This window comes from Vanellus vanellus (genome assembly GCF_965231255.1).
Source record: "Vanellus vanellus genome assembly, chromosome: 5".
Lineage (NCBI taxonomy): Eukaryota > Metazoa > Chordata > Aves > Charadriiformes > Charadriidae > Vanellus > Vanellus vanellus.
Genome location: NC_138910.1, coordinates 44,857,591 through 44,866,466, shown reverse-complemented (window position 1 = coordinate 44,866,466; position 8,876 = coordinate 44,857,591). Strand labels below are relative to the sequence as shown.

The 8,876-nt window shown below is 61.7% G+C and overlaps 1 protein-coding gene across 1 annotated transcript in view; it reads right to left on the bottom strand.

The window, feature by feature from the left end:
* Positions 1–520: 520 nt before the first annotated feature.
* COL18A1 (collagen type XVIII alpha 1 chain) overlaps positions 521–8,876 on the bottom strand; it is a gene marked incomplete at its 5' end in the record, with an annotated part of 42,966 nt that continues 34,610 nt past the window's right edge. Inside the window, 33 exons of the mRNA XM_082484011.1 lie at positions 521–737; positions 831–946; positions 1,136–1,333; positions 1,417–1,677; positions 1,840–1,875; positions 2,064–2,192; positions 2,271–2,344; positions 2,453–2,597; positions 2,690–2,812; positions 2,920–2,963; positions 3,052–3,114; positions 3,258–3,300; positions 3,509–3,580; positions 3,792–3,866; positions 4,096–4,149; positions 4,274–4,309; positions 4,405–4,479; positions 4,632–4,694; positions 4,889–4,915; positions 5,033–5,062; positions 5,232–5,321; positions 5,393–5,428; positions 5,871–5,933; positions 6,076–6,120; positions 6,250–6,276; positions 6,392–6,463; positions 6,555–6,695; positions 7,752–7,796; positions 7,973–8,035; positions 8,185–8,334; positions 8,409–8,462; positions 8,618–8,704; positions 8,811–8,873. Of these exons, the coding sequence (XP_082340137.1) occupies positions 524–737; positions 831–946; positions 1,136–1,333; positions 1,417–1,677; positions 1,840–1,875; positions 2,064–2,192; positions 2,271–2,344; positions 2,453–2,597; positions 2,690–2,812; positions 2,920–2,963; positions 3,052–3,114; positions 3,258–3,300; positions 3,509–3,580; positions 3,792–3,866; positions 4,096–4,149; positions 4,274–4,309; positions 4,405–4,479; positions 4,632–4,694; positions 4,889–4,915; positions 5,033–5,062; positions 5,232–5,321; positions 5,393–5,428; positions 5,871–5,933; positions 6,076–6,120; positions 6,250–6,276; positions 6,392–6,463; positions 6,555–6,695; positions 7,752–7,796; positions 7,973–8,035; positions 8,185–8,334; positions 8,409–8,462; positions 8,618–8,704; positions 8,811–8,873 (2,814 nt within the window). The 3' untranslated portion in view covers positions 521–523. The remainder of the gene's footprint in view (positions 738–830; positions 947–1,135; positions 1,334–1,416; positions 1,678–1,839; positions 1,876–2,063; positions 2,193–2,270; positions 2,345–2,452; positions 2,598–2,689; positions 2,813–2,919; positions 2,964–3,051; positions 3,115–3,257; positions 3,301–3,508; positions 3,581–3,791; positions 3,867–4,095; positions 4,150–4,273; positions 4,310–4,404; positions 4,480–4,631; positions 4,695–4,888; positions 4,916–5,032; positions 5,063–5,231; positions 5,322–5,392; positions 5,429–5,870; positions 5,934–6,075; positions 6,121–6,249; positions 6,277–6,391; positions 6,464–6,554; positions 6,696–7,751; positions 7,797–7,972; positions 8,036–8,184; positions 8,335–8,408; positions 8,463–8,617; positions 8,705–8,810; positions 8,874–8,876) is intronic.

The window sequence follows — 8,876 nt, the reverse complement described above, 5'->3', positions numbered from 1 at the left end:
GGGTGGGATGCTGGGCTTTTGGCTGGAGAAAACCCCATGGTCCCGGCAGCATGGATTTGGGTCTGGCCTCAAGCTCCTGGCAAGGACAGTGTGGGGCTGGGAGGTGGGGTTCAAAGAAACCCCTGTGGGCTTTCCAGGAGGGCATACCACGTGGCAGCGCTGAAATCTCCCTGCTGAGCATCCTCCTGACCAGCCACCCTGGAAAGAGCATCCAAGCAGGTGGTGGACGCAAGCTGAAGTGGTTAAATATTAGGGGTTAGAAGAGAAGTGGAGCAAGAGGAGGAGGAGGAGGAGGAAGGCAGCCAGACCACAGCTGCCTGCCCCAGGTGGGACACGAGCCCCTGCCGACCCAAGGCAGGGACGATGGCGATACTCTTTGGCTTCAGGTTTACGGGAGGAGAAGAAAATCCTGCGGGGCAAGAGCAGGAGATGGGGTGGCTGAGGACCATGGGGGTGCCAGGGTGCAGGCTGGCCCGACCCTCCCCAGGGAGGCATGGGGTACCCAGGGGATGAGGGGGAGGTGTCACTTTTTGGCGGCAGTCATGAAGCTGTTCTCGATGCAGAGGACAACAAAGGTGTGCTGGCAGCTGCTGGCCACCTGCTCCAGCAGCTTGCCAGAGCCCAGTGAGGAAGCCTGGCCGGTGGCAGCACGCTCCTCTGTCCGCCATGTCTCACAGTAGCTCTCGGGCAAGCGCCGGCCCTTGGCATCCGAGCCGTGCCAAATGCTCTTCTGTGGCCTGGAAAGGAGAAAGGTGGGGGGCTGCCACTATCCCCACCACAGTCCAGACCCACATCTCCCCTCCTTCCCCATCACTCAATCCCATGCTCACCATCCCGCATCCTGCAGGACATCCCGGCCATCGAAGGAGAAGATGCGGGCACCAGCTTGCAGCGGGGCCCCGCTCCCCGTGAATAGGGCTTCCCAGTTACTGAAGAGCACTTCGTCCTGGTGCAGGGGTAGAAAAAGGAATGGGGTTAGCCCCGTCTGCACCCTGAGAGTATCACAGGAGCTCCAAGCCCTGGTAGCCCACAGGGAGCAGATGCTCTGCAGTCACTACTGTGCAGATGGATGGGGGCTTTGGGATGCTTTGCATCCCTCAGAGCTCATAGGGTGTCAGGAAGGGGACACATATACCCGGAGGTTGACGATGGGCACGGCGGAGCGGTCGGCCCTGCGTACAATGCTGTAGAGGTCCTGCAGGCGGGAGGAGAGGAAGGCACGGAAGGTGCCAGCCAGCCCAACCTGCCGAGCTTGCTGGAAGCACTGGAAGTCAGCGCCTCGGATGCCACGCATGCCGCCGCTCAGTGGGGTATTCAGGGCCACCAGGTGAAGCTGCCAAGAGGGGACAAAAGGGCTTGGGATACACAGCTTTGGCCACCTTTATCACCTCCCCTCAGCCAGCCCATGGCACTCACAGCAGGCTGGAAGTCCTGGTGTACGTGGGTGGCCACAGGGGCTGGATCTGGCCGACGGTGGATGTAGTAGCTGTTGAGGAGCTCATGCTGGTGGTGGAGCAGGGGTTGCTCGGGCAGGCGGTGCTGGTTGGCCACCACCTCATCCCCGCGCCAGGGTCGGGCGGTGGGTGGTGGGCTGTGGTTGCGAAGGGGATGCAGGGGTCCACGAGGCTGGGGGCCAGCATAGTGAACACTGGGGGGCTTGTCATACACCTCATTGTCCTGGGGAGGGAGGGAGAGACAGGCTGAGGGTTGATGCTGCGCTGTGCAGGGATGGAGCTGGTTGGGGCTGGGGATGAGGATGAGGATGGTGATGCAATGGGGACGGATGGATGGCGATGCGGAAAGATGGATGGAGATGGGGATGGGGGACAGGGGACTCACCAGAGCCGAGCTGGGTATCAGGGTGTGCTCCTCCAGCTGCAAATACATGGCACATCAGATCCCAGCCACCCCTCTCTCCTCTTCCTTGTGCAAGGATGGGAGGGATGCCTGAGCATCCCCAAAGGATGCCACTGAAACCCCAGAGTGACGCTGCCTGCATCCCCTCAGAGCCGGGCAGTGCAAACCAAGACAGGGTCCCCCCTCTGACCCCTCCAAACACTCACCAGCACCCGGCGGAAGCCCCTGCGCAGGCGGACATAGAGCTCTTGCCTGTCGGTCAGGAAGATGAGGCCACCCTCGGGCAGCTCATGTGTGGCACTCAGCATTGCCTGGTAGGTTGGCAGGGTGCGCAGCTGCAAGCACAGCACAGCGGAGGGCTCAGGGTTCAGCTGGCCAGCCTGCAGGCAACCCCTTCCAGAGCCCCAACTCACCCCCAAGGACATCCCGCTGGTGCCTGGTGGTCCGGGGGGTCCTGGTGGCCCGGGGGGCCCAGGGATGCTGATAGCTGGGTGAGATGGAGAGGGCTGCAGCATGGGGCATGGGGAGGGATGCAGGGGGTGTAGAGAGGGATGCGGGGGGTACAGGGAGGGATGCAGAGAGCACAGGAACTCACCTTGTCTGTGCGGGCCTGGGAAGGACGGTTGACCAGGGGGGCCGGGAGGGCCAGGGGGTCCTTGCCGCCCCTCGTATCCGATACCAGGGGGGCCCTGAGGTCCAGGAGGCCCTGGCGGCCCAACGATACTGTCCCCCTTGGGACCCTAGGCAGTGCGAGAGAGCATCCCTGGAGCAAAGCACCTGGGGATGCTGCCCCCACCATGCCCCCTCACCCCCCATGCCCTGGGGTACTCACCGGCAGCCCAGGGTAGCCCTGGGGCCCTGGAGGCCCTGGCAGCCCGGAGACACTGGGACCATAGAGTGGGGTGCTGCCTGGCTCACCCTTCTCACCCTTGGGACCTGCCTCCCCCTTGTCACCCTGCAGGATGGCACAGTTTTAAGGTAAGCGGCCAGAGCACACCCCAGTACCCTAAATTGTGCTGGGTGCCAGCCCCACAAGCTGCGGTTGGTGGGCAAAGGGCTTACCTGCAGGTTGGTACCAAAGCGGCTCAGGTCGTAGGGGAAGTGGCCTGTGGAGAGGGAGAGGTGGGAAAGGAGAGCCAGGATGGGTACAAGCTACCCCCTGCCCACCTCTGCATGCAGGGACCGGTTACCCACCTGGGGGCCCTGGGGCTCCAGCATCTCCTTTCTCTCCCTTTTGTCCTGGAAACTGGTGGAAACCTGTGGGGAACATCAGAGAGATGCCATCTCAGCGCTGCAGCATCTCAGCCCCAGCTCTAACAGAGGGGGTCTCTTCCCCCAATCCCACTTGTTGGGGGTCCCCGAACCACCCTGAGGGGGCTGGGAGAGGGACACCCCCTTACCAGGGAAGGCTGGCAGCACAGGATGGCCAGAGTCACTGAAGGCCTGCAGGGATGCAAAGGAAGCAGCTGCAGAGACAACAGCATCCTCAGGGACGCCCCCTTTAACATGATGCTGATGACAGCCCCATGTGCCAGCCTAGGCCAGGATGCCACCAGAGCATCCTCCATCCCCTCCAGCCAGCCAGGGGTCACAGGGGGACCCAGTCACCAGCCCTCAGCACCCCTATCACAGTGACTGTGTTGTTACTCACATTGCTGCTGTCGTAGACTATGCTGCCAGGTGGCCCAGGGGGCCCAGGAGGCCCTGGAGGTCCTGGGGGACCCTGCAGGGGGAGAGATGCGTCAGGGTCCTGCAAAGTGGACAGTCCCCATGGGGCAGCACTGGGGCTGTGCCCTGCCCCAAAGGGGCAACCAGTCACTGAGAGAGGGAGACATGCCCTTTCCCAAAGGGATTCGGGTCCCCAATGAGACATTCAGTGTGTCCCCCTCACTCTGCTGGGCCAGCAGCCCAGGGGGGCCACCAGCACTGCTCACCCGCAAGCCCAGCACGCTACTGACATCCGCAGGGTCACCCTTCTCGCCCTTCAGCCCATTCATGCCAGGACGTCCCTGTGGATGAGCAACACAGATGAGCCTCATCCCTGTCCCCCTGCCCACTGAAACCCTGGCGTCACCTCCAACACCCCAGCATCACCTCCAACACCCTGGCATCACCCCGCCCCTCAGGGACATGATAGGGTTTGGGGGTTCAGTGGGTGCAAGACGTGCAAAGGGGGTGCAGAGACATGGTGGAGGAGGCGACAGCTGAGGGGACAAACAAACTGGTAGCAGGTCTTACAGGTCTGCCCGGAAAGCCGATCTCTCCCTTCATCCCTGCTCGTCCCTGGGGACCCTGGAAGGGAGAGAAGATGAGGATGAGGATGCTCAGAGCAGGGGCACCCCCCCCATCCCCCTCTGCCTTGGATCAGCCCCGTCCCTCCCCATAAGATATGAGGAGGATGGTGATGGTGACTTACCGAGGGTCCCATTGGTCCCCGCAGCCCTGGCTCCCCCTGTGGACAGCGGAGAGGGAAAAGGTGTTACCACCGGAACTACCAGGCAACCATTGAATGGGATCGTGCCTCCCCCGTTCCTGCAGCACACCCACCTTTTCTCCTTTCACCTGCGCAGTGACCACAGTCCCATCAGGGCTAATGATGACGCCGGGCTCCCCCTTCTCTCCCTGCAAGAAAGGAGGAGGCACGAGAGGAGATGGAGGGACCAGGCTCCCTCCCATGGTGGGGCTGGCATCACCACCGGGACTGGTTGGCCAGGCAGGATGGGGGACCAGGAGTGTGACCACCCCATGGAACAGAGGTAGCCTGGAGCAGTTACCTTCAACCCCGGGGAGCCCTGGGGACCAGATGACCCCCGGTCTCCTTTCGGTCCCACTGGGCCCTGCAGGGAGGAGCACAGAGCCCACATCAGCTGCAACCCACCAAAGACAGACCCCAAACACCCCCTCCATCACCACCACCCTAGCACCACTACAGCAAAGTGCAGCAGAACTGGCAACCAGAGACTTCACAAAAGCGCGCCCGGAGATTTCATCGGGGCCATCCCTGCAGTCCCCAGCCGTGCCTCTAACTCACCGGGAAGCCAGCATGACCATGTCTGCCCTGTGGGAAGAAGTAGAAATGCTTGTAAGAGCAACCCCCCCCCCCCCCCTTTCCAAGAAACCAGGTGCCCAGACGGCACTGCTGAGGGTTGGGTGTGGGTGGCAGCAGGGCACCTACCTCCGGACCAGGCAAAGCCACCAAAGACTTCTGGAAAAAGAGACAAAATGAGGTTTTTACCCTGGTCTTTGCTCTGAAGAGGTCAGAGCTCATGGAAACATCTCCCTTGATCACCCTGCACAATGGATGCTGGGCAGGCCCCTTCCCACCTCAATTTTAGCTGCCTCCAGCTGCATTGAAGCCAGGAGCCATCACTTACATCTTTGCTTGAGACAGAGATAACCTGTCCGGGCGGACCAGGTGGACCGGGGGGGCCAGGCAGCCCCACACCATCTTGGCCTCGCTCGCCCTGGAAGATATAAGCCGTCAGCCCTGGGGCCACCACTGTCCGGTCCCTGTCCCCAGCCCACTGACACCTACCTTCTCGCCGGGACTGCCTCTGTCACCTTTGGGTCCCTGGAAGGAGGAGCAGGCAGGGGTGAGCTTCCCGCTTGGCAGCACGTGTGGCTGGACCCTGGTTCACAAGCGGAGACCCCCTCCTGCCTGCAGCTCAGAAAAACCTTTCAGGCCATGCTTCCTCACTCCCCCCCACCCCTGACCTGCAGGGTCCAGGCAGCGAGCCAGGGTGTGATGCTTTTGGGTGGAGGTGATGGTGAGCAGAGTGGCAAGCTGATGGGGACGGAGTCCTTAGCAGCGTGGGCACCCTTGGCACACAGTGAGCTTGGTCCCAAGGCAGGGGAACAGCCTAAGGCACTGGGGAGGAGGATTTTGACTGCTGAAGGCAGATTTTGGTTACTGGGGATGGATTTTGGCTGCTGCAACTGGCCCTGCAGTGAGCAAGGGTGCCCTGCCTGGAGTGAGGGAGGAGCTGCTGGAAAGCAGGGGCTGATGCTCCTACCTGCGGTCCAGGGAAGCCCTCCAGCCCAGGGCGGCCGTCCACACCAGGCACACCAGCATCTCCCTGCAACAAGGTGTGGGAAAGGGCAAGATGCAATACAGACCATCCTCCCAACAGCCCCAGGTTGAGAACAGGGGTCCTCCCCAGCACCCCACCAACCCCAGAGGCTCACACACAGCCTAACCTGACCTCTTGGCATTCCTACCTTTGGTCCAGGCAAGCCAGGCTGCCCGGGGCTGCCGACCTCCCCCTGCAAGAAAAAAGGTGTCAGAGCAGGAACATCCCCACCAGTTGCCCATGGGCATCCTTCAAGGATGGAGCCAGCCTCCTCCAGCTGGCTTCAGCAAAGGGAGAGGAAGGCATTTGAAGGGCTCCTCACCTTCACCCCTGGCAGTCCTGGCACCCCCTGCAAGCAACAAGAAGGAGGCCATAAGCATGGGGTGATGGCAGGAGACATGATGACAGGGGATGCCCCAGGAAGCCCAGAATGGAGAGGAGGGAAGGAGCAAGAATGGAGCTACCTGTGGTCCTTCTGGTCCAGGTGGTCCAAGGGAGCCAGCAGCGAACGGCAGCCCTGAGCCCTCCATGTCACCCTAGGAAGGGAGGGGTGAAGGGCCTGAGCCACATCTGCACCCCGCTCCAGTTTACCCCCCCCCCCCCCCCATCACAAGGGTGCTCACTTACAAATCCAGCCTCGTAGCCCAGTCCCGGCGGTCCTGGGGGACCAGGGGGCCCTGGCTGCCCTCGGGGTCCGATGGGCCCGGGAAGTCCAGCTAACCCCATTTCTCCTGGGGCTCCAGCTGGTCCTGTTTCTCCCTTGCTGCCCTGCAAAGGGGACAAGAATCATAGAACAGTTTGGTTTGGAAGGAACCTTTAAAGGTCATCTAGTCCACCCTCCCCTGCAATGAGCAGGGACATCTTCAACTAGATCAGGTTGCTCAAAGCCCCAGTCCAACCTGACCTTGAATGTTTCCAGGGAAAAAAAAGGGGGCAGATGGGATGAGGTGGGAATGGTCCCTGCCTGGAGCCTGCAAGTGGGAGGCGGCACATCCCCTCCTGCATCCCCAAACCACCCCTTGGGACAGGGCACGGATGCTCCTATCTCCAGGACAGAGGGGCTCTGCAGGATGGGGCATCGCCCAGCTCCAACCTCCCTTGTCCCAGCTGTCCTTGCATGGCCCCAGGTCCCCATGTAATGTGCACGGTGGCCACCAGAGGCTCGTCTAAAATCATAAATGTGATATTTTTTTTGCATGCATCACCAGCTCCAATGTGGTGGTAGAGCACAGCAGAGTGGGGATGCTCTCAGGCACCCTTGTGCTTTGCACGGTCTCCGAGCAGCAGGATCAGTCCTTATGCCCACTGCCGCCCCATCTACACTCTCGATGTTGGCAGCATTAAGAAACTTTAACTCTTGAGGCTCTTGCCCCCAGCTCAGGCTGGGGTGGATGGGTCATCCCAAAGGGCATCCTGGCCCCCAAGATTGTAATTGGGACGGGTAATTGTGCCCGTCCCAGCAAGCCTATACTTCCACACTTGGGAACATGGGGCAGAAAGAAGCTCAAGCAGGCAGGCAGAAGAGTGATGTGCAGAAGATGGGGTGTTTTCCACTGGGGTGCGGGCACCCAAAATCCCCAAGAAAACCTTATTCTGTGCCTTAAAACACACCACTTATCTATCCTGCCCACTTCCTAAGGCAGCAGTGCCTGGAGCAAAGCAAAGAATGTGGTGGCAGGAGCCTGGTGAGCATCCCAGGGGTGGTCGGTGGCTCCACACACCCTCAAGCTGTGGCACCAAAGCAGTGTCCCTGCCTTCAGGCTGCGTTGCAAATGCCATGCCCCCCTCCCCCCCTCAACAAGAAACCCGCCACATGCATGGTACCTTGGGTCCTGGTGCACCAGGGAGGCCAAGGTCACCCACATCACCCTAGGGAGGAGGATGAAGGAGAAGAGGGTGTGAAGAAGCTGCCCTGCTCCAGGAACAGGTTGATGGTCCCCAGCCCAGGGACAGAGGGAGCTGGGACCTCCTGGGGATGCGCCAATGGTACCAAGCTGCCCTGTGGGGGAGCTGTGACATGCTCCTGGGGTACATGGGACACTCACCTGCTCTCCTTTGGGCCCTGGCGGCCCAGCTGCCCCATCTCTTCCAGGAGGACCCTGAGGACCCTGCAAGATGACCAGGAGCTTGCTCCAGCGTGGGGAAACCCAATGGGGTGGGTGGGCACCAAGACCCCCACCACCACAGGGAGCAGTTACAGCCCCAATGCTGCAGGGTGGCCCCAAGATGGGTCCCCTCAACCACCTCATACACCTACCACTGGCCCTGGGGACCCTGGGGTCCCGTCCCTGCCTGGCAGCCCCGGCGGTCCCAGCAGGTCTGTGTGGTTCATCCCAAACCGTCCCGGCTCCCCTGGCAAACCAGGCACGCCGGGTGGTCCCGGGGGACCAGGCAGCCCTCGTGGACCCTAGAAGAGAAAGAGGGGACAATGGCTGAGCGTGTCCCTCCAGCTCCCTGCTGAAAGGAGGGGACCACACTCACCCGCAGGCTCTCCAGGTCACCAGCAAAGCCAGAGCCCTCCATGTCGATGAAGGTCTGGGGGAGAAGCGCAAGGGTGATGTCAGGAATGTACAGCCAGGGTTGGCATGCCCGGTGGTGCAGGGATGCTGCCTGGGGGCTGGCGGCAGCATCCCACACCTCCGTGGCCCCATACCTCTCACCCAAATCCCTGTATCCCAGGGGGCACCCACCAGCTTGTCATGCTTGGATGAGGGTCCTGGGGGTCCTGGGGGACCAGGCGGTCCAGGGGGCCCCCTTGGCCCTACGCCTGGGTCACCCTGGCACAAAGGAGAGAGTGCAGTTTGCAAGTGTAGCCCAGCCATCAGCAAGAGGAAGGGGGGGCAGCAGCGTGTGCCATCCCCCCACACTGATACCAGCACTTACCTTCTCCCCCTTCAGACCAGGCTCCCCCGGCATCCCGGGGAACCCCTGGGGCCCCATATCGCCCTG